This window comes from Pelecanus crispus, chromosome 5, assembly GCF_030463565.1.
Source record: "Pelecanus crispus isolate bPelCri1 chromosome 5, bPelCri1.pri, whole genome shotgun sequence".
NCBI lineage: Eukaryota > Metazoa > Chordata > Aves > Pelecaniformes > Pelecanidae > Pelecanus > Pelecanus crispus.
In genome coordinates, this window is record NC_134647.1 from 28625190 (window position 1) to 28651142 (window position 25953).

The 25953-nt window shown below is 36.5% G+C and overlaps 1 protein-coding gene across 1 annotated transcript in view; it reads right to left on the reverse strand.

The window, feature by feature from the left end:
* PDE1A (phosphodiesterase 1A) overlaps positions 1-25953 on the reverse strand; it is a 223123-nt gene that overhangs the window by 164964 nt on the left and 32206 nt on the right. Inside the window, exon 2 of the mRNA XM_075710144.1 lies at positions 1344-1471. Within this exon, the coding sequence (XP_075566259.1) occupies positions 1344-1447 (104 nt within the window). The 5' untranslated portion in view covers positions 1448-1471. The remainder of the gene's footprint in view (positions 1-1343; positions 1472-25953) is intronic.

Consider the following 25953-nt stretch of genomic DNA (forward strand, 5'->3'; position numbering starts at 1 on the left):
ATTCCAGAGGCAGCTGAAAGGAAATGTTTCAAGCCAAAAGCCTAGTAGTAACAGAGAACTTATGGAATGAACAAAACCAGCAGCTTAGACCCTACACAAATGGAAGTCTGCACAAACTGATGGAGGTCTCTAGTAGCAGAAACTCAGAGGCAAGATGTGTGGCATCAGGAAATGATAAAAATATTTGCTTTGGGGTTTCTAGGGGCAAAATGGTTCCCAAAGTGCACAATCTTAAACAGTGATGATAGGATTCAGAGCAAACATTCAAAAGCATATCACAGAGAAGTTCCAATAAATCCCTGACACAACTGGAAAGTCACTTTCCAATGAAGCAAATCAACTTCCTCTTGAAAGAAAGCAGATGGTGGAAACTCCCTTTCCCACAGTCAGCTTGAATCTACCCAATACATAGGGGAAACTGCAGTGCCACAGCCAATGCATCTAATCCTTAGCACTGTAAGTAACCCTTTTTCCTTCAGCAGCTGAGGCACTATATAGCATCTGTGGAATACCTTTAGAAACCCGGTATTTAAAATCTTTCCAGCAAAAATAATAGTGCCATTTCCTTGCTTCCAAAGCAACAAATGTAACATGTATTTGTTTGTAACATCCTGACATCAGCTTTCAGAGCAAAAAACAGACAGACTTAAAAGGAGTCATTGAAGTTTAAGGGGTTTAGAACACAGTAGTTTGATGGAGTTTCTCTCTGACAGGTTGTAGATGTTTATTTACTGATCATTTGCACCAAAATTCTACACTGAAAATTGCATTTGAGAGGACTGAATTAGACACAGCAGGTGCATAGTGGCCCCTTCAAACAGTCCTTCAATCAGTTTTCAGTATTATTAAGCACCAAAATAATTGACAAAAAAACAGAGACATTGCATCCTCCTAATAGCTAAGCACCTTTTAACATAGACTTCTTTATCTGCGCTCTCAAAAGGCAAAGTATTGATACTTCCTATGAAACTGCAATAATATACTTACCTGTATGCACTGACAGGAATGATGAAACAGCTCCAGCAATGCTGATTCTGAAGATAACATTTACAAAATCATATCAGAGCTATGGAAGTGTTAACCTGAAAGGACTTACCTGCATTTCAATTTGGATAACAACTCTCACTAGTTATGTATATTTTAAATGAAGTGATTAAACCTTATACAGTGTGACATTTATCTAAGTACCATCATATATGAAAGCGATGTACTGTATTATGAAAGCAAATACTATTCACAGCTTAGAGATAACTCTCCCATTTTCTAATTAGTCATTTTAACAAACAGATGAAAACGATCTTTCCCAGGGAACAGAACAAAAGCCAAGGAGAGAAGCTACTCACATTCCTTTGAGCCGTTGCCACATTTTCTCTGCATGTCCTCCTATTTGATACTTTATAGAGGTGCTTTCCAGTTCCCGAGTTGTTTCCGTCGCTCGAGCCCCCATCGTTATTGTCCTACAGTGATACAGCTACAGTCAGACTCAGCAGCAAGTAAAAGCATTCTTTAGTCCACTACAAATGTCAGAAGATCCACGCATGTTAGACAGTAGTGCTGTCATATCAAAACACATCAGAATTACAACAGCTGAGGGATGATCCTGCCTGAATCGCTATTCACTTTGATAGACAAATCCATTCTTCCCCGCCTCCCTCCCCCCCAAACACAGAGCAAGTACACACAGCTCCTCTGACCTCACGAGTCTAATCCATACGGGTGAGCCAGCTACTATACTACTGACTGCTCAAGCTCCTTTCTCATGCACTTGTTCTGCTGTAGGAGTATGCACAGAAGCACAAAAGATTCCTTAAAATGGACTATAATTCATTGCCATGCAGGATAAATGTGAATGGCTTTAACAATCCAGAAGGAAAGAAAGGCTGGTTTCTGCTCTGCAGGTTGGAGAAACAGGCTGCAATTGGAAAGCAGATGGTAGAAGCCAGTATCAGCCACATCACCCTTACAAAAAGAGTGCATGTTCAAATGCCAGAGCTTTTCTCTCTTTAGTTGATCTTGAATTGATTCTTAATGAATAAATATCTACCAGCCTCTCAATAAAAATATGACTGTACAAATACTAAGTCAGTAGTGAAGACATATAAATCCCTGCAGAAGAGAAATCAGAGAGCTCTACAGGTTGTTATTGAAGGAATATGCTGTAATGATGACTATTCACCTTCTCCTAGCAACTCCACACAGTAGGTAACTGTCAATTTAACTGGTGGAAAATGCAGCAGCTGCAAGACAGCCTGCTCAGCGAATCCTTCGGGATAGCAGCATGCGTGTGTCAAAATCTGATGCTGAACTGTGTGTGTCTGCCAGAAAAAAACAATTAAGTGCACGCAAACAGCAAAAGGGTTGAGGAATAAACGGTATGCCAGCCAAGCAGCAGATTGCCAGCTCTGCCTTTCAAGTGCAGACCTAAGAAACTAGTTGTACAGCCAAAGCTGGGTTTTGGAGAGGCCAAAGAGGATTTCCTTGCTGCTTGCTCAGCCACAGACTTGGGTTTTCAGAGCACCTCCTGTACTCTGTAAATAGCACCTGCCTTGTTTGGTGAGTCAGTAACAATCTTCATTTCTGAAGTGGCAGCCAAATAATCAACTATACCACAGGCTTATCTTAGTGATCACATTTGTTTCAATCAGAGTAAGAGCTGTGCAAGAAGCCAGGCAAGAGGGGTGTGCCAAGTAAGAGTAAATATGTCTGAGCTTTGCCAGCTACCACTGCTAGCTGGGAAAAGGGGCTTTGGGTCCACAATAGAACAGTGAGGATGAGCATCCTTGGATGCTGACTAGAAGGAGCCGAAGGGTAGGAGATTCATATCTCGGTATGGCTTTAACTAGACAGCTTTACCTGTGTTAAATTTTACAAAGATGTGAGATGATGAGAGGTTCCCATCTGATGCAATTGGCAGAAATGGATAATATTGTTAAGTACTCAGGAACTTACAGAAAAATAAAAAGACACTCACTGCTTTGAAATAATCCTAACACTTCAGAACTTCCTAATCAATTTTCTTTCTCTAGGATACCTTTTATGTGCATTACAGATTTAAAATATACTGTATGAGAGTTCTAAACCAGTTTGAGATGCGTGTTTTACACACTGATTTCAGGTGGGTAATTAAATAGTACATTTCATTTACTTCTATGGATTTAACACATACACAATTTTAAACTGGTATTAATATATGGACTTCCACAGAATTATTCCTGACTCAGACAGTCCCATAAAATTCACTAGCAATATCTGAAAAACAGTCACTGGGTGAGTGACATCTCTTACAATTTTCAATCAGCATCATATGACAACAGTGAAGAGATACAAACAGCTGTTTTTTTCAAAAACTGCAAAGCATTTATTTGGTTAAAGGCGGTGGTAGTATGTTTGAAACTTCACTGATGAACCACTTAAAAAATTCCAGACTTTCCACTCCTGTTATGCATGTAGTCCAACTAAAGTTTGTAAGAAAGAGTATAAATATCCTTCCATAGAATAACTAATGAGAACCTCTCACACTAATTTGGGTTCTTCCCTGCCTTTTAACTGCCAGGCATCTGAAGCAATGCAAAGAAATTAAGTATTTATAGAAACCACATAAACCTCCAGGGACAGAGGGGAATGCTAAGGGCCTATTTTTTCTCATAAAGTATTGCCGGCTCTTGTTGTCCAATTTTACAATGAAAAAATAGTGGTGTTTATAAACTGTTCTCTCTCGTTCACAAGGAAATGAGTAGTTGAAAATATATTGCTTTGATTTACTGGAGAAAAGTATTATGAGCAGGTAATATCTTCAGGAAGGGAGGAAGGAACAAACTGCCCAAATAACGTCACTGCAAATGGAGATACACCTGCTAACTTCCCCAGAACTCCACGAAGGAAAATTGTAAAAACTTTGCTCTCTGCAGGACCTCACCACTGCAACAACAAAAATTGCTACAATGAAAGCACCTGGCATGGCTTGAGCAAAGGACAAACAAAGTAGCCTCCTCCCCAAAGGTTTATCCTGAGGATCGATATAGCAAACCACCAGAGATGACACTGAAGGATGAAATTGTGTCTCTGAAAATGCAAGAGAAAAAAGAAAAAAGAAACAGCAGGAAACGCATAAAAACAGATGGATAAGGCATTAGAAAATCAAGGAAGTAGCCAGAGCAAGTGTCCTGTGTGTCCCTAAGGAGAAAGAAACAAGCCACTTAAAACAAAAAAGCAAACAAATAAACAACTTCTAGGTATGCTGCTATCTTGGAAACATGAGCAAAGAAATCCTCATGGAGACATGGGGAAAGGAAGGACCTTTCCTCCCTTTAGGTTCTGTGCATAATGCTCAGAATGAAGCAGCCGAGCCTGCACCCCTCCTCCAGCTCCGAGGAAGGCAGGCACGGAGGCTGAGAATGACAGAGCCAAAGCAGTGCCAACACCCCTCTGGCTGCAGGAGGTGACATGGTGCAGAAAGGACAGGAGTGTGCCGCTGGGATATAGGACAACCATACATTACAGCCCATATGTAACAATGAGGGGACCAGAGGAGGAATGACAGACAACCTGACTTGCTCAGAAACATACATTGTGCCCCTGCGGTACAAACTGGTCTAAGGAAGATCCAGAATTCTAAACAATGAGCAGCTACTTTAGGAAGCCAAATCAACCAGATAGATAGCACCTGAAATGATAAGTTATCTTAAAGAGTTTCTCTCTTTCTACTTCTGTTCTTGTTCTGGTTTTCTGTTCTTGCCCTAGCTAACGTGGTGTTTGTGCCACAGTTCCAGCAAGTTGTTGTTACAGTCCATCTTCCTGCTATAAAAATATAATCCTTTTTGCCCTTTGCCCATGGCTTTTTTTTTTTTTTTTTAAATTTCAGCTTAAAAATTCCATACTAAAGTGAACGCTAAAGGAAAGCCTCTATTAGTCAATATGGAAATGTATTAAAATAGGAATAATTAACTTTTTCACGCTTAATTATGGCAAAATAAAACTGTCCCAGTGCCACTTAATCCTCAGATAGGAAGCTACACTTAATGATAATGTATCATAAGCTCCTTTTCTTTCATCTAAAAATACTTCACTTCAGTAGTAATATCAATGCAAAGAAATAATTTTAAAATACACCCAACAGTAAAGAAATCAGGTTGGCTTTTCAATATTGAGTACTGAGAGACTTTTACAGTTATGCCAAAATCACACAGTTACAACGAAAATAACTTACCTTAAAATTGGGAAAATCCTGCAGCTAGCCCAGTTAGAGATTAGCTATGGAAACAAGAAAGGGACCGTACAGGTTTTAATGAGCAGAATTAGAGCTTTATTTTAAATAAATCCTCTGCTCCTGAAGGGAAATTAAATATGCTGCATTGTTTGAAATTATCTTCAAAACATCTAATTCATGACAAATAGAGAATAAGGAAGTATCAAGAGGTCTGCAGGGTGACTTGTCAGACTAATACTCATCCCTCCAAACCTGACAACGCAAACTTCCCTGTGGTGGAGCTGCAGGAGAGCAATGAACTAATTAAGAAATTTGAAAACATAAGGAAAAAAACCAAACCAAAATAAAACCAATGAACCCTCAAAAAGCTAAGATAAATTTATTTTAAGTAGTGACAGCAGGTATCGGATCTGTATGCTGACTGTTCTGGCCCTGATCTAGCAAGCACTAATACACATTTAATTTTAAGCAGGTAAAGCATTGCATTTATTTGCTGGATAAGGCAGAGTTCAACACCACTGTAAGTAACAGTTAAATCACTGAAGAACTGCCTGCCAGTAGACTTGAGTGTTACATGGTACTTTGTGAACAGAACTTAAAGTAGGACAGAGATCCAATCACTCAAATTCTGCCCTTGCAGAAAAGGAATGGTTTGCTAGATAGTGTTCTCCATGTCGCCTTTTGCCATCCCCATTGTCTATTACATTTGCATTTGTGAAGTGATGTGCAATCCTCTTCTTCACAAGCAGAGTTTCCAGCTTGCTTGCAATGCCCAAATGTGCAAATTATTAATCAATAAGAAGCGCAAAGGAAAAAGTAATATTTGGTCTCACTAAAGTTCATGGATTTTATTTAAATACATAGGTCTCCAGCAATCTGGCAATGGCAAAATATTGAAGTTTCAGTAATATTGGATTTTCAGATTCTCCATAGAATATATTAATAAAACTAGCAGAGTTACATAACTGAGGAATAGCAACTTTAACGATTTACACATATGGTCTACACAGTGCATTGGCAATGACTCAATTAAGTAGGTAAAAGAGTTGGGATTGATATATGAACAGTAATTAGATGATTTAAATAAGGAGACCCAACAAGGAACATTTTCCCTTTAATTTTTTTTCTTCATTATAGTATTTCCTGCTACATCTGATTTACTGTATTTGAGGCTTCTTCATATAATCACTAAAGTATCTATATTCATTCATGTGTCCTGCAAGTGCCAAGCTTTAAGTATAGCAGGGAGAAAAAATACCTTCTATTTGCCTGCTATGCACATGGCATACCATATTAGTAGTGAACACGGAGTCAAATTTATCAAAGCTTTTAGGCAATTAAAAATGAAAACAAATACCCATGAAAGCTTGCAAGCAAATTAGCTGATAAACCTCAGGGCACAAACAGAAATATATTTGCAAACCTACTTATGACATATTAAGATCTTGTCACATTTGATTGTTCAATACTGCCCCTTAGTAGAGGTCACCAGCTCCAAAAGTCTGTCATGACTGTGTGTGTGTGTTCACAGGCCAGTTCAATGCCAAGTAAAGTTGGGTTGATGAAAGCCGATGTCTTAAATCTGCACTGATGTTGTCTAGGACCTCACTGCAGTCAATAGAATTTAGATGTCCCGGTGCCTTAGGTAGGCACATCTATTTTTAAGTTTACTTTGAATATGATCTTTCACTTAATTTACTTCAAGGAATCATTCATTTATTTCAGTGAACTAAACAATCTGAAAAATTCTGGAAGATGGAAAGATGGCAAAAAATGAATAATTGCAGAGATGTGGAATGCATGAGAGGTGTGCTACGGATAATCCGAACAAAAAGAAATGCACGGGAAACCTTGCTACTGCATCATCAGTAGCAAGACAGAAAAAGATAAAAAGATGACTGTTTATTGAGCAGCTGGACTTGGAAAGAGGCCTTGGAAACAGAGTTTGGAAAGTGTTGAAAACAAAGACAGACAGCTGTCAATCAAGAAGAAATCAAATGTTCAGCAGAAAGTGTGTTGCATGTCAGTGAATGAAATGAAGCAGGAGGGTTGTTCAAGGCAGGGTGATAAAAGGATCATCTTGACCTGCTTTTAAGATAGATGCTCAGCTGGCAGTTGCATGCTACATCTTTCTCCACGTATGTGGAAATTGGTCAGCAGAAATTCACTGGTAATTTAAGCTGAAAGATAACTGGTTTGTACATAGGAAACAAACTGGACGTTGAGTGAAGAAAAATGGAGAATACAGAATAGGTCTGAGGTTTTCTTTAGTCTTACTTCCCATTGAAAGTGATTGTTATAACTTTTCAGTACTTAATTGTAATACTTCAGAAAGAAAGAGAGAGGCTGTGGTTACCTTGTTCGAAACATGACTACAGAGAACCACTGAAAACCAGATTAAAGTTTCTGCAAACAGGAACTTCAGTGTCATGGGGCAATCAGCCCAACCTAAGAAAATAGAGGTTACAGGTTTTCAAGGTTTGGTGGCTTTTAACTTCTTTATTTAGGATGAATTGGCAAACTGGTTTTGAAAAGCATCGGCTAAAGTTGAGGAAGAGCATTCATGAAACAAACACTAACTTCTAGGAACTCCTTAGGAAGCAGTTTGGCTACAAAACTAATATGCTTATTTTTGCAAAGAGAGGAAACCATTCTAGAACTGGTAGAAGTGTTGAAAGAAGATGGATTGAAATTGCCACAGAGAATCTCAAGGGTAACAGTGTACTTCACAACAACATGAGATTGCTACCTTTCAATGTCAAAAAGGGTGTAGAATAAACAGTTGTAGAATAAATATAAATGTTCCAGGTTAGTTGTGCTCCTTTTATCAGAGGCCACTGCCTGTTTTATAACATTTCATATGTTTTCAATCTCTTCTTTAGGAGTTTTTAGGACGCCATTATAATTTTGATAATCACACACAGAAGAGGTAATAGTGAGGTAAAAGTCATTTGAACAGAAAAGCTGTGGTTGACCATGAAAAACTGTAACTAGAGAAAGAGAGAGAGAATATGGGATACAAAGTAAAGGAATTAGGAAATCTGGATTTGGCAAAGCATTTGCCAGTTTATCCCACTGAACTACATCAGATGTAAAGAAAATAACTAGTCTATGGTGGCAAGGTGTGTGTAGACAAAGACAACATGGAGTAAAGTTGTTTCAGCTAATTATTGTCTAAAAGAGGTTATTTCAAGCATTCATTTTGAGCTACTTTAACAAATAAAACAAGAAAATCATTCCCTTTTGCTGTACATTACTTACACAAAGACCATAGCAACAAGAAAATGTTTCCTGATATTTATAAAAGACTATAACAGAACAGATGCCGGCAGAGAAAAAGTGTCTCCTAATCTCAAACTAAAGATGTAAATTAGGGAATCTATCCTTACCATAGGCTGTTTTTACTGTAATCCAGCTTTCCACTAGTACTTGACCCCTAACAGGTAGAATCAATTCATTACACCCCACAGAGCAGTCCCTTCCAAACCTGAACTACAAATCCGAGCTTTCAGGACAGAAGGGCACAGGCACCCCTTTTGAGACACAAGACCTTCTGCATCATAACCCCAAGCACCTCCTGTAAGTTTGGTGCAGTTCTGGATGATATACAGTATTGCATGTTATACTTTGAAAGCAGATTACATCAATCAGTACTCTCAAAAATATCAAGGTCTTTATTTATGTATGCTTTTGCTTTAAAGAAAAATAAGATGATCATGACCTCCTCCAGGTTATAAAAATATTGAAGGAAAAAGCTACTTAGTAATGGCAGCATATTGCCATGAAACAGGCACTTGATCAAGAGAGGAAAGCAATAAAAGTAACTAAACACATAACCTGACTATTTTCATTTGTAAATGCCCTAAATGCACAGTTACGTTCTTGCAGATATTACCTGGACTCACCTTGGTTCCTACCTGGGGGGGGGAGGGGGGAAGAAAGTGAAAGAAATCTGATTCTCTGTATTTTATTGAATGTGGAGACAATCACAACTGTTCTGCTGCTGTTTAAATTTATAGATTATGCTCCAACAAGTACTGAATATTATACTACCTTCTTTCCTACTTTCCATATTCTGGGGAAAGACAAGCATCTGTAAGTAAAAGCATTCTAACCTGGGTTGTCAGGTTCCACTTGGGACCTTTCTTACCAGTGAGAGAAGAATGCCCCAATCTCACACAAAATCTCTTTCATCCTTAGAGAAAACATGAGAAAAAGGGCATTCAGTGGTGACTGAATGGCAGGTAAACCAACAGGGAAAGTAGAGGATAAGAATCAACAAAAACCAAATAGTTAACAGGAAAATTTGTATCTTCACAACATCCCTGATAACTACTTTAATTTATATAAGTGTTAATGCCTAAGAGAACAGAACTAGAATTCTCCAGGAAAGTAATTCTGCACCTACTGCATTACTAAATGCGGAACTCAACAACATGGAGCAATGGTGAAGACCAAAAATATGAATTATTTCCAAAAGGACTAGATAAGATACTAACCAAAAGTCCAACAATGGCTGTTAAACAAAATGGTTCACATGAAACCTCCAGCTGAGGACGTGAACAAACTGTGGGATGTTACAAGGTGAAAAAAAAAAAATGGTATTAGAGAAGGATCACTGTTTTTACCTATTCTTTGTTATATACCTTTCCTAAGTATTTTCTCCTGCCCATCACTGCGAAAAGAATACTAAGTGATAGAAACATGGTAGTTCTATCATGGTAGATAGAGACATGGTAGATAGAGAATCGGAGGAGTAAGAGCGAGAAAAAACTTCTGGGTTGACGTAAGAACAGTTTAATAATTGAAATAAAGTAAAATAGTAATGATAATAATATAATAATGATAATAATAGGAATAATAATATACAAAGCAAGTGATGCACAATGCAATTGCTCACCACCCGCCGATCAATACCCAGCCAGTTCCCGAGCAGCGATCACTGCTCCCCGGCCAACCCCCCCCAGTTTATATACTGAGCATGATGTCATATGGTATGGAATAGCCCTTTGGTCAGTTTGGATCAACTATTCTGGCTGTGCCCCCTCCCAGTTTCTTGTGCACCTGGCAGAGCATGGGAAGCTGAAAAGCCCTTGACTAGCGTAAGCAGTACTTAGCAACAACTAAAACTTATCAACATTATTCTCATACTAAATCCAAAACACAGCACTAGGAAGAAAATTAACTCTATCCCAGCTGAAACCAGGACAGCTATATAGTGCAAAACCTACAGAAGACATGTAAGGAACCTGAGAAAAATCAGCAAATGCAAGCTTAATTTTCACAGCTTCTAATTTAAAAAAAAATTAAATCTGTACAAAATTAATATTCCCCAAAAGTCAGTATGAAAGAGAAGAGAATTGTATTGAATATTAAGTACATGACATGACTGTGTTGGAGTATGCACAATATTATTCAGAGTTAGTCTGTTCAGAATCTCTACACTTCAGGGAGTTGCTACATAACTTGAAATCTAAGTGCAGCTGAAATCAAAAGGGCCTTCTCTTAACATATTCTGCGTTTTAACCTTAATTCCAGTGAGATGGATTCCAGCTTTTGGCTTTTAAACATCTTAAAAGATGAGTGGAGTATTAAACTGATGGTAAAAACTGGCAGCACATTTAAAAATTAGTTCAACAGTCTAGCATGCAAAAAGATTAATGGCAAGAACAAAACTCTGCTGACAGTCAGCTGTTTAGTATCACTTAAATGTGTTTAGTATCACTGGAACACGCAAGTTCAAACGAAGTGTAAAGGTAAAGTTTAGGTAAGTTTTATGCTGGCAAAATAGCTCTCTGTCAAGTTTTTCAGATCAACCCATGATTTGGTATAAATGTCTATGCATACATTTTCCAAACAAAAATTAGAAGAGAGAAGTATGTGAATTCAAGTCAAAAAGAAACTAAAATGATGAGTTTTCAAGTAAAATGTTTCTTTCTTAAATGTTAGACCGCTTAGAATGACAGGTTCTAAAAGCATGATTTAATTATCTACCTTATTAATTTGTACTTTATTGACCCTTGAGCAACTGAATGTTGAACATATGTTGAAATACTGATCGTTAGTGGAGGCCAGCAAAACTACTTGCATTTACAGGTTGAAACCTGAGGCCAGAAGAGCAACTGAACTATTCTTAATGCCAAATGCATTACTGATGGAGCAGTACATTAGCAATAAGTTTACATCTTTTATCAGGTATATGACCAAAAGAGCTTTTCCTACCTTAAAAATAGCTATAACTCCTCCACCACAGACTGTTTACATATCTTTTTTTGTTTGTTTTTAACCTGACATTATTCTAAGACCACTGATAGGACTGCTGGTAGAGTGGGAAATGAAAAATACCATTATCTCTTATCTTACTCACTCTGTACAGTTACTAACACTGATGACTAAACTTTGGTATGCTGGTGAAGTTGCACTAGTCATAAAGACTTACAAAAAAGGAGCGTAAAGGAAATGCAAGCCCTATGCAGCTCATCAGGATCCTTTTTTGGGCTGTCCTGGTTTCAGCTAGGATAGAGTTAATTTTCTTCCTAGTAGCTGGTGTAGTGCTGTGTTTTGGATTTAGGATGAGAATAATGCTGATAACACACTGATGTTTTAGTTGTTGCTAAGTACTGCTTACACTAGTCAAGGGCTTTTCAGCTTCCGTGCCCTGCCAGGTGCACAAGAAACTGGGAGGGGGCACAGCCAGGGTAGTTGATCCAAACTGACCAAAGGGCTATTCCATACCATATGACGTCATGCGCAGTATATAAACTGGGGGGGGGTTGGCCAGGAAGCAGTGATCGCTGCTCGGGAACTGGCTGGGTATCGGTCAGCGGGTGGTGAGCAACTGCATTGTGCATCACTTGCTTTGTATATTATTATTCCTATTATTATCATTATTATATTGTTATTGTTATCATTACTATTTTACTTTATTTCAATTATTAAACTGTTCTTACCTCAACCCAGGAGTGTTTCTCACTCTAACTCCTCCGATTCTCTCCCCCATCCCCACGGCAGGGGGAGTGAGCAAGCAGCTGCGTGGTGCTTAGTTGCTGGCTGGGGTTAAACCATGACAGGACTATCTTATTTTTCTTCTGTTTGTTTGTCTATTTATCATTATAAAGCTTCCTGCTGCATTAATCTCCATCAATGTAATTTCTGACCATTTTTAGTATGTGTAAATACTTGTAAATCTCCTATCAATAGCAAAAAAATGTCTGGAGATTAATTCAGATAGAACCTACGTCAAGCTCTGGGAGATGGAGGAGTGAATTCATGCTGTGTTAAAAAATGTAAAACTATTTAATAAAACAGTGAGGTGGTTTCCCTTGAAATAGAACACAGACCGAACATAAACCAAGCATGGATTTATCAGCTTACAGAACTGAAAAGAGATGAAGAATTTCTGCTTGATCTGACACAGCTACCTTACCAGATCAGGGTTCTCTCTGCTCATTATTAAGTCAACAAGGTAACCATGCTGCACAAAAAGGCAAATTTCAGAATACAAATAAGTAAACGCAAAATACAGGAAGTGTTTAGGAGATCTCAGGTGAACCCTTCTGTCCAGTTTTAGGAATCAAGTTTTAATAGTTTGGGCAAATAAGAGGGAGTCCAGAGGTGAACAACAATAAAAAATAGCATAAGTATAGATAAACATAAATAAAGTTAGCACAAAGAAAGGATACAATAATTGCATTTACTATTCTATAAAATAAAAGAGTTTGGTCAGATATGATGCTTTTTTAATACATACTGGATGCCAATACTAAAAACAAAATCAGTGGCTGTCAATATATAGTTAGGGTAGCAGAAGTAGTAATTATTGTAATTTGTAACAAAGAAAGTTTAGGCTAGAAATTAGGAAACACTCTCTAATTACGGTAGTTAAACACTAGAGCTGGATACCCAGGGTGATAATGGAATTTTTTTCACTGAAGCTTAAGAACAGGACAGACAAAAATCTATCAGAAATACAGACAGTCCCTTGCATCTTTTCTATTTCCATTTTTTTAATCTTGATTTTGAAAATAGGCGTTTTAATTAGCTTGGGTTGAGTTATTCAAATATATCCCGTGAAAAAGAATATAGCAGCAGGTCCCACAGAGAAGCAATGGGATAGCACATTATAAGCACAAGAACACTCAGCTACTCACAGGAGAATTCTCATGACTGGTAAAATCTAATTTTCATTTCCATTAATAAAGTACAGTCATTTTCTTACAAAGAGAGAAAGTGTTCTTAAAAATACCCATGCTATCAATGCAACATTCTAGAAACACTTTAGCAACAAATAGCAGTTTGTACTTCACTCAAAATGAAAATATTTCTGACTCTCCAGAAAGTATCTACAGAAAGCAATGAGTATATATACGTGCATGTTCTATGATCTAAAAAGTGCATTGTTTCATCCAGTCAGGTGCATTGCTGAGCACAGATTAGCATACTAGTTTAACCAACTCCACATCACTTTCAAGAGCAACTGTATTGTTGAAGTATATCTTTACAAAACACTATTTTTTTTATTTTACAGATTAGAGTAATAGATGATAGTAAGAAAGAACTGAACTTGTTTCTCAATTGTTCCAGTGTTTAGTTACACTTTTTACTAAAAAACTTGCCCCTCATTTCCAACTGTTTTAGCTCCAGCTTCCAATAATAGGATCTTTTTCCATTTCTGTCTCCTGCCTTATAAACCCTCTCTGCAGTACATTGCTTCCTCTTGTCCATACCTATGGATCATATTCCAATTACCACATAATCTTGTTGGTAAACTAAAAAAATCAGAGTTCTTAAATCTGCAACAAAAAGGTACATTTGTCACTCTTTTACAAGACCAAAACAATTTTCAGTGTTCACTAAAATAACTTCATTGTGAAAACAGCCTGAGTGTCCCAGCTGAGCTCTCGAACAGTTCTATTTTCTGTGCTAGCACAGCTGTTTTCTGTGAAGTAACTCAGTCATCAGAAAGATTAAGTTCATGCAATTTTATTTTTTTTAATAACATGGTTAGTAAAAGTATTATATGTTTGATAGCTTCCAACATTGATGAGTTCATCAATCAGATTATTTATATGACTTTTAATAAAATACGAGTAAAAGACAATAAGCCTTTTCTTATTTAAGACATAAGCTCTTGCTTATTTCAGGCTACAAAATAGACTGGGTGAACATGTAAGAAAAACACCCAGTGAAACAGGACAGAAGACTAGGGATTGATTGTTAGTTCAGAACTATTTTAAGTGTCTTTGCACTGTTAACCACTTTCCAGGGCAGCATTTGATGCCTAAATGATGACCATTAGGACAGATACCTGACTATCATTGCAGAAAAGGAAAAGCTAGACGGAATTCAAACCTGGTATTTTGTTTTTCCTCTGATAAAAGAATGACAGTATAGCCTCTGAAAATTCCAAAATGCTAAGTTCAGGGAATATTTCAAGTCAAGCACATAATTACCAATATAGATAGAAAATGAGGTGCAGTGTTTCTATTCTAATGTAACAGCTAGTTTAATCAAACATCACATGGCAATTTTGTTTTTAAAACAAAATTTTGTTTTAAAGGTGACTGTACATTAGGATATGAAAAATATTTACTATATTGTGATGGAAAATTACCGGAGGAAAATATGACATTTAGTAGGTCATATTTTATCAGCAGCACCATTCATTATAGGTTCCAATAGACATGAAAAAGTTTTTGGAATTTGCATGTAACATTTTTAGTCTAGTACAAGATCTTAAATAATATAATTTTTTATTTCAGGCTACATGCAGCCCATCTGAGGATTAATGGGATTTCCTTGCTACTACATACCTTCCTCAAAAATCTGACAGAAAGCCACCTTTGACCAAAAAAAACCCCAACCCCCAAACAAAAAAAAAACAACAAAAAAAACCCACCAACCAAAAAAACACAAACCAAACCTAGTTTAAAACTTTTCTGGTACCCAAATATAATTTAATATTATTTGATTGTTTATAAAAGTGGTCCAAGTAATTTATAACATTTAAACTATTACAGTAAACTTAATGACATTAGCTTGTATTTACACATGCAAAAAGCAGTTCATTTACCTTTTGTACAAAGCAAAACTTTGGTGAGTCCATACTGATTTTAATGAATCTAGAAACTAAGTTGTCCTGCTTTGGACTTTTGCTTGAGAAAGTGGTAATATAATGGGACAGCTCCACTGTTTCCATAAGGCCTGATTCAGCACTCACTCAAGTCTTCTGGCCTAGGGAACTTTTCTTTGTGAGGCTGTTGTGCGTATCAGCATTGACACAAAAAGCTATTGACAATAAAACTGCAAAAGAGATGACACAATCCTGTGCATTGGGTGGTCCTTTACAAATTGATCTTAGGGTAGAAAGTCCCTTAGGAGGGAGGAAGGATCTGGCCTCTGTGCCACAGAGCAGGAATTTTACACAACAGGAAATATCTCCTGTGATTCTCTTTTTAAGTAAAGGTATTAAATTTTGACAGATAAAACAGAAAGAATGTGCTCCAGTCATTAATCTTAAACTTTTAATATCAGCATGATTTGAGCTGTAACTCTAAAATTCTTGCAAGCATTTACACTAAACGGTCATAGCTCAAGTTTAAACTGAAGCACCTGCCAGAATTTACTGAGATCACTAAAATGCTGGATACAGCCAGAATAGTATCTTCCTTTTTGTTCATTAAAACAGTCCAGCTTCTGGAATATGAGGGTTATAAAGACCTTTGATTTGATTATTGCATGCCAATATCTTGTCTGCAAAACCAGCCAACATTATATATCTAGAGAACAAATATGAAATTAGGTAAGCATAAAATGAGCCTTCTCCAGCATCTTCCCAAACTAGGGACTTCTTGAGCCAGAGATTAAATTTGATAGCATGTCCCATGGCCCCTGCTAGATTTTTTCCTTCTGAATTTGCCTATAGCTTTCTTGAAATCCCTTACTCATTATTCTCCATAACATCCTGGGGCAATTCATTCTACACTTCAATAACCCATTACAGAAAAATATATTGTCAGTTGTATGTTTTAAGTGTAACACATGCTAATTGTATATGATCTCCCTAAATTCTTGTATCAGAGGAACATTAATAATTATTTCCTGTTCACATTCTCCATACCATTTACAGTTTCATACTATTCTCATGCAAATGACTATCTACAGAGTGGCACAAGATTTCATGTTTTATTCTCAGTTCTCCTCCTAAGAATTACAAACTTTTCATGTGTCTTTTCATAGTTGCTGAGTCCTGAGCTGACGTTTTCAGGTAAGTATCAAAATGATATCAAAATCACTTTCTAATAAAAATATTAGCGAGGCCATTACTGTGTATATATAGTTCAGGATTGTTTTTTTCCCTCCCTATGTTAATGATTCTTCATTTATCCACAAATTATCTAACATTCAAATTGTCTAGTATTTGTCAGAAATCATAACACTGTTTTCTTTGAACATTTTTAGCAAGAAAAAAAAAAGCTATCAATTACTTCTAGCACGCTCTTCTAACTCAGCATTCCATCATGTGGATTTTGTTTCATTTTGCATTCCAACAAACCCTCACAGAATATGAATTACATATTGTTTCTGGTCCTCAAACTAGGAAAACCTCCATCGGTCCCTGTAACATCTCAACCAATATCAGCTTATTATTGCAGTATTAGAATTTAGCTCTATTCCTGAATTTTGATCAGTCATTATAGAGTTTAAACTCTGTCTGAATCATTGATGCATTATTCATAGGACTTTAGAAATTATGCTTTTCTATAGTTATACAACTAAGTTTTTAATGACTGTACTTCATAGAAAAACATAAATTGACTTTGCAAAAACACTAGATATATTCAGAAAAGTTTGAACTGTGTTCTCTGAAAACTGAAGTATAACAGTGAATGTAACTGAAGTTAAACAATGCAGTTCTATGAAAAAATGCTGACTTGGGAGATTTTTACAGGAGGAAGCCTAAACCTCTCAAATTACAAACTTTTTCTGTCAAAGGTATTGGTATTTTAAAATTACACAGTTCAGGAGTGAGACTATCACTGGGACAATTGCAAGCAGCTTACCAGTCCTCATGATGTTTCAAAGGATAGGTATCCAAGGCAGCTCTGTTTGGTGACGTGGTACCCTAAGCAACGATACTGTCCAGCACATCACAGCTGAGTAAAGCATTATACCTTCTCCCATTCAACAGACGAGAAAAGCAGTTCTCCACAAACCCTGCTTCCCACCTGTTAGAGAAGAAGAGCTTACAGTCAGAGGTAAAAAGGTGTCTACCTTGCCACCTCACTCTCAGGAAAAACAGACCACTCCTGGGGTCAAAATTTGAGCTACTGCAGAGAATAAAATAAAACAGGAAGAGAAGCATCCCCTTTGTAGATGTCCAACAGCAGAGAATTCCCACTTTAGGTAACTAAGCAGTGCTAAAATCTTCCTCAAGTGTTGTGCAAATGGTGTGGTCAGAGTAAAATTTCCTCACTGTGAGCTTAACCATGCTATGGCATCTTTGCAAATCAGTTAAAACTTGACTGCATTATGTGGCTAATGAGTTCAGAAGAGGAAAGAGCTTTTTAGAGAGGCTGATTGTTCAAGAGTGTCACTAAAATTAGCAAAGGTTTACACAATTCTTACGCATCACATGAATATTTTTTTTTAATATAACTTCCCCTGTCTTTTGAAAGACTTAATAAAGACTACAGAAATTAAGGGGTAGTGGATAACATAGTTTCTAATACTGTTTTAAGATCTACTCACGTTGTATAAAAAAGCAGTTATTTTGTACAAAAAAAGCAGGCAGAAGTTTTACAAGAACTTTGTATCTGGCTTCCTGAATTTCATAACTAACTTGTGGTAGTGTGGGAAATTATATTGAACTACAAGGAAAATATAAGGAAAACAGACAAACAAGCAGAAATACAACTTCTCCAAGTGCTATGACGAGTATACAAGACAAAAAGTAGGAGCACAAGTATAACAACAGAACATGATAGAAAGATTTCATCTTACACTTGTCTTCAGAAGTCAGACCAACATTGTTTCTACTCTTCTGAGACAGTGAAACAGTATTCATGTACCACTTCTGAGATCAGAGAGATTAGTTAGGTCAGGAAACCTAACAAACATTTTCTAGCATTAGCAACCTACTGCTTGATATTTTTTGCACTAGAAAGTAACATGATGTCTACATTTAAAAAAAAAAATAAAAGAAATCACATAAAGACCTTTGTATAAGCCAAAGTCCAGAAAGAGAAGAATACAACTGTAAGATAAAGGTTACCTTAGTACTTTCTTATTTCAGCATTATGCATCAGTGAATCCTCATGTGTTAATATCCCACAGAAATAATAGAGACTAAAGCTACATAGGTGCAACCTAGCCAACCTTTTTTTCTGCAGGAATGGCAAACCTATTCCCCCTGCCTTCTCTGATTGGCCTCAGCCAAGAAATTCCCATGGTATTGAGATAGTTACTAGCATTGGTGAAAGAGAGGTGCACACATAGGTGAAGATACAATCTGGAAAAGGGGAAAAGAAGCAATGGTAAAGAAGATTATCAAGTATCTTCTTTGGAAGGCATTAAAAAGGAATAGAAAAGAGCATTTTATTTTTCCCTGCAAAGGCTTGTCCTGAGGCTTCCCAAGTCCCTAAGCCTCCTAGCAGACACTGTGGAGTGAAGCAGTAGTTGCTGTAGAGGGAGAAAGGAAAGGGATCACTTAACCAACTTGGACATAAGCAAATCCATGAGACCAGATAGAAGGCATCCAAAGGTGCTGAAGAAGCCGGACAAGGTCCTTGTGAGGCTGCTCTCTATCATCTATGAAAGATCAAGGGAATTGGGTAGCCCATAGAAGAGAAGGAGACCTTATTGCTCTTTACACCTACTTAGTCAAAGGATACAGAGGAGACAGAGCTAGACTCTTCTCGGAGGTGCACGTTTATAGGACAAGAGGCAACAGACAAGTAGAAACATGAGAAATTCTGGTATTGGAGGGGGAAAATTACCATGAGAAATTCCAATACTTTGAAAAGAATTTTCACTATGAGGGTGGTTAAGTACTGGAAGAGGTTGCCCAGACGGGCTGTGGAATTGCCATCCTAGGGGGTGTTCAAGGATCAGCTGGACAAGTCCCCGAGTACCTTGATCATGTTTGACTACCTAACCTCCAGACATCCCTTCCAGCCAAAACTGGCTCTATCATTCTAACGTACAGCAAAGTACTGCCACCATGTATAAAGTTGTATTAGCAAAGTTGTGCTTTGCACTGCAGTTAGTTGAGACTTTTCATTTCCAATTACTTGAAAGTTCTTTTAAAGAAGTACTTGAAATCTGAACACTTCACATTGTCTCCAGTAGCAGGATACAGACAATATAATTTACCTGCAGAATTCATTTCTGCAGGATGCAATTAATTTAAAATTAAGTATAAATATTTTAAAATAAATAATTTAAAATTAAGTATAAATAATAATGACAACTGCTATTAATGTAACATAGGATACAAATAAAAAGGCTAGCAATTTTCAGGCTTTAGCCAGACCATAAGCATATCACCAGATGGAGCAAAACCAAAATTATCTTGTTACAATAATACAAAATCCTGGCCAGGTATATCTAATACACAATACTATCAGAGACAGAAAATTGAATTATTTAACTGTTTTCCTACATGTTATATACTAATTTCACTACTAAGTATTTGAAGAACTCTTTTGTGTATTTGATTTTTGAGGATAAGTAACAGACAATACTGCACATCAGTAATTATTTCTCTGCCTTTCCCTTTACTCATTCCTCCAAAATATAAAAGAACAACGATGACAGCATGCGAAAGACAGATAAAATATTTAATTTTTTACTACTTACAAATTATTGTTGAAACGTGCATCTATTAAATCCATGGTTTTGTATGCAAAGGTACCACAAAATAGATTTAAACATTAATATTCAATAAACCAAATTATAATGGTTCATTCAACCCAAACAAAGGCTAAAAACATTAAAAGGCCAAAGCCTGGAAGAATTATCTGCTTTGTTTTAAAAACACATTTAAAATGAAGAGACCTTAGAAAATTTAATCTGCTATAGCTGACATCATTCCTGGGCATTGATTCAAATTCCAAATTTAATTTCAGTGAAGCTTTAGTAAAAATGTAATGCCTTCTGCAGATTCAGACCTATCTGACTGACATCACTTACTGATGACAATAAAAAGCAACTTAACCAAATATGGTTTCTGTAAACAGTTCTTAAAATTAAGGATAGATGAAATATATGTTAAACTGGCTTGGGACAACATTCTATTGGATGTTGCTTACTATTAGCATGGTTTATGCCCTTCCAAGTAAGTATCAGCACAGACTTTAGCGTTCTCTTGAATGCATTTTTTCTTTTAAATAGACAAATACTCTGTGTCACAATTTAATGACTTTTGCTATATTGATATGGTGAAAACATACTTACTGCTGAAGAGAGATGTATGGCATGGTGAGCAAAGCAGAGAATAGAGAAAAGGAAAATCCAGGCTGGGGAAAACCTCTGTCATGGGCCTTCCTCCATGACATTTAGCAAGATTTTAAATTTGTGACAATGGTAAAAGGAAGATTAAAAATAATTTTATTTATTTTACTTTTTATGGTAGATATCAAAGTGTACTTAGCTCATCCCTGCTATTGACTTTGCAAAATTGGCAGGAAATTGCATGAGTTGAAGCTTTCTTGGGAAATTTTTAGATTCCAACTTTGCTCAGAAAAATTATCTGAAAGTACACTTGGCAGAGCCTTCTATAATCTCACAAAAGACCACACTGGAATTTGCTGGGGATTGACAGAGCTCCAAGCACATATATTTGCATATGCAAAAAACATTACTTGCATTAAAAAAAATTGCATTTGTTCATACAGACTGATATTTAGCCAAATCAACTAAATACTAACTTACATAACAGCTCATTAATCTTCATTAGTGTGCATTTGTATAGTTCCTAGGATTTCTATTTGTAAGTATCTGCGAGGGTAAATACTTTTCAGTTGCAATGAAACATACACATACTCTACTCTACTTACTTTTTTTTTGAATTACAGCGTTTAAAAACAAGTCCGAAAAGGTGCCAAGCACATAGTATTAAACCCCTTCTCCATTCCCTTCTCAGTTCCTCAGGTTCCTCCCTCATAGGAGCAAGTATTTTTATATTTAAAGAAATAAGTATACCCCAAAGTAAAACTTACATAAGGATGAAATCCGTATCTAGGAGCTTTTCCAGAAATGCTTTCCTACCCTTTAGACTAGAAGGCTAGAGAACATGCAAAACCAACTTTTCTAACTGACTCAGAACATCAGGTTATTCAACATGTCCATGGCCTTCAGGCTGATCACTGAAAAAAGAGTGCTCATCAGTGAAAAATCTACTTACATATGTTTTCTTAGTTTTACATTTCTAATCAATAAATATTTTCAAATTAAATTTATGTTTGTAAGAATAACACAGTTGACTATACACTCCAAAATGGTATTCTAGAAAAAAATCAGAGAGACACAATAATAGATACACTCCCTTTGTGGACTATGAATATGCCCAAAAACTTCTGTGTTAACAAAGTTGTTGAACTTAGTTAAAATGAGTACTGAGAAGGCAAACACAGTTCTTACTTGTTTTAATAGAATAAATGTCATCTCTTAAAACTGCCCCACACAATTACTAGCAGACAAAAACAATTCTTCCCACATTGCAACCACTTCCTAAACAAGCTGGAGCTTCTATTTTGGTAATTTTTTTATTCCCCAATACCTTTCTTCAGTCTCTATCTGTCACTTCCTAATAAAGAAAAGGGGAAAAATTTTCTTCAGCTGTGACCTCTGCCAACAGCAGTAATAATTTGGGTGGAGTTTTTTGTTTGTCTAGTTTTCTGTGTTTTGTTTGGGGTTTTTTTTGGGTGGGGGTGTTAAAGGAGGAGGAGGAGAAGAAAAAGAAGATAAAACATACATGGGTTTAGATTTCCTCAGGAAATCATGAAAGTTAGGAAGCTCCTGATGATAGCTGAGATTGAGTTTCAAAAGCAAGCCTGATCTGCCTTGTCAGAACGGTTTAAAATGGGTTATAGTCTTTGTTGAAGGCAAATAAACCCCAGAAAGTCTTTTTCCAAATTATTTTTTCAAACAACAAAGCCCAACCATGTCAGACATGAAACAACTGATTTCCTTTAAAAGTTGTGGATTTAGAGTTGTAAGGATTTTAAAGGACGATAGCACACACCTTTTAAAAGTTTGCCAAATACGGATTTCTTGGCAGCTGGAGTACAGAGCAGTGTTTTCTTACATAAGGAAAGGCAGGGGCAGCGCCAAGGGGACACAATGGTAGGCCATAAATGGAGAAGTTAACCAAGGCCATTACGGATAACTTCACCCCATCTGTAATTTACTGCTTGTTTGTGCATCTGTAAGACACAGTTCAGGACACGGAGTTAGTATAAGTACATCCTTTTAAACCCTTTTCTAACGCTTTTTCATATCACTCTTTGTAGGTGAAAGTTTATTATTCTAATCTGAATCTTTATGAATGTGAAATACTTGCTATCCCATAGTTTACATAAAGCTCAGGCAAATGTAAGAGATTATAGCATGTGATAAAAGGGCTGTATCTCTGGCACAAAATAATGCAGAAGAGAAGAAACAATGGCCAGCTTTCACTGTATAGCCCTATACAGTAAACTAACACCAGGCCAAGGCACCAAGGGCTGCACAATAAAATTACGCTTGGCACTGGTGTTAAGTTTCAATCAAATGTGGCCTTTTATAACTAACAAGTATTTTGTTCTGTGGAATCATTTTAGTCCAGAATTTCTGATTCTTCCTATTCTCCACGTATTTTTAAAAGCAAGCATCCAGTGGATTAAACAGAATATTTTTGCTAGAAATTTTAAAAATATAGAGTATTTCAAGTTTGTCATAATCTCTCCACATTTTCCAAAGCAGCTCTTTGTTTCATTTTGTGTACAAGGTTTCAGCCATTTGGATAAAGACAGCAGCTTAGAAAGATCTTTTGTAATGCACCAAAAACAATAGGGAAAAAAACTCTGGAAGGTTTATGTTCAACATTCTTGCTGCAAATTCAGTGTAAGTAAAAATAGACCTAATCCAAAATCAGTGTAAGCCCACGGCATCCCAAAGGATGCCACAAAATATTTACAGACATGCTGGAAATTCAAACTGAAAAGAAACAAAGGAAAAATAAACTGGCAATGGCAAAGAAAACAAACAACAGGAGACAAAACCAAAACACTCATCACTCTGATCACACTAATGCAGAGATAATTTTTTACCCATAATGTGTTCACTGTCAGGCAGTTCATAACTGTCTTCAAAATCCCAGAAATAACATGGAGTTTAACTCTAAAAAGAATTCCCCAATGAAGAATTTATGCTCTCCAAATAAAGAGTTTCTAATCAGACTTGGCATTTTATTTTTTAAAAGCAAGAACAGCATCAAGAATAATAATGTAATTACAAGACTGCCACTTTAAAGAAACTTTGCATTTTTTCCTCCTATTCCTTTCATTTTTGTCCTTCTTATATAAGTACATTTAGGACTTAATTATACAGAAACCAGTTATTTGGTCCCAAGCCAAAAATCCATTTGCTGAACAAAAAGTGTAAACAGGAGAATAAATTTGAAAAAATATTTTGGATTTTTAATTAACTGATAAACAAAACATCTTGGAAATTTGCATAAATTACACACTGAATTTTACAAAAACAAATAACAAAAACTGTAACTGTGGTCGTACTTCAAAGTATTTAGGACAGAGCATAATTTGAAATACATTAATATCCATTTGAAGATGCTTACACAGACAAGTGTTTGCTTACAGTTTGAATTGCAGCCCTGCTAACCTAGCAAGGCAGCTTTACCTACAGTGGACATCTCAGGGTCATTTTCAAGTGAGCTAGGAGCAGCCTGGTGTGGGTACCAAATAGCCATTAGCTACCACTGCACGGACGGTGCACAGTGACAGGTAAGTGGGCTTGCACACATCACCCTGACACTACGTGCTGAAGGCATCCACTATTTCTGCTAGTTTTTCTGAAGCTATGAAGTATCTTTATGCCCTGCCTCAACCTACAATGCAATCAGAGCCACCTGTCAGGGGGTGCAGCTGCTGGCCCCTACAGAAATAAAAAAAGGAAATAAGTAAAAGAACTAATCATCCCAGTAGTATTTTAGTGATTGTTCATTGTAACATCATTGTAACAATATTACTGGTATTATTACTAATCATCTAATTAATACGTTGTAAAATTAGAAAGTAGAAATTCTTTAGAGTTAGCTGATTTGGTTTCTGATTTGTCCTGTAAATCTGAAGGAGCTGTATTTTCAATGGGGCAAGTCAGCCCCTTCATGTGCCACTTTATGAACCTGTCTCTCCTTGATCATTAAGCACTCAAGGACAGTTGCAAGGATTTCACAGAAATACTGGCATGGGTGCATAATTATATTTGGGGCTGGATTCTCTGTGACAAACATTGTACATGGGAGTGGATCTGAAACTGACTTATTCTCATCAGTTAGTACAGAACAAAAAAAAAAACTTCTTAAAAATTTTGTTATACAGAATATGTAGCTTCTACGTTCTGCTTTAAGTTCCTATTTTCTTAAAAAAAATTCCAAATTTTATGTTAATTTAAGCCATAGCAATCTGGGTCCTTAGCTAAACCTTTGATCGTGGGAATTACTGATTAAATCCCACTGATTTTAGGTATCACTGATGATGATTTACACTTCTCAAAACCATTAAAATTGGGCCTTACTCTTCTGCTTTTTTGTTTTTTTATATGAAAAAAAATTAGATCATCCTGTTGTCACATAGAGATTAAAACTGGGAAGGAACAGAGACATGAGAAGAATCCTCAAAACTAAATTACAGTAAAGCATGGAATATATTCAGTGTACCTTTATCCTAAAGACGACCTTCGGGATTCAAAGATACTAAGTGAAATGCATTCTAGCATAGCAATGGGAGCAATGGAACATTGATATCCAAGTTTATTTCAACTGCAGAGTTGTCAGTCTTTCTGTCTTCCTTATCTGCAGTCTCATTTACATGAATGAATACCGACTCTGTGTTTCCCAAGTACTAATATTGCAATACAAAAGTTCCATAAACTCGGCCTTTTCAACAGCAAATGCATCATATTCAAAATGTTCTTAGATGTAAGTTCTCCCTTATTTAGTCTTCTGTGAAGACCACAGATGGAGATAACATTTGCTCACACTTTATTACAGAGCAGACTACTTAAAAATCAACGTGTTGGAGCACTGTTCATTTTGCCTTAAAATAAGTAGCTTTTAAAAGAAGTAAGTTCTAGTGGTTAAAACTAAGAGAGATTTCTTTTTCCTTTTAATGCGGCATCGAAGTTCAATGAATGTGCAGACCAAAATCCTAAAAGACTTTACAGCAGTTGCAACTAAATTTATACGTGTAATCATCTGTATGAGCACCCTAAAGTTGTAATGTAATTCTGACTAGTTAACACAAATACACTGCTGAGGTTTAATGAGGGTGAAAAAGTAATACTCATTTAACAATTGAAAAGTAAACAAACTGATGCATCTACTAAGTGATGAAACAATTCTGTAAGAAATGACAGACAGGGAAAGGAAATCAACCTTGTCCTATTTTCTTTGTACATAGAACACAGAAATGTGACTTGAACTGGCACTTACCCTGTCCCTGCTATAACAATAAAACTGCAAGGCA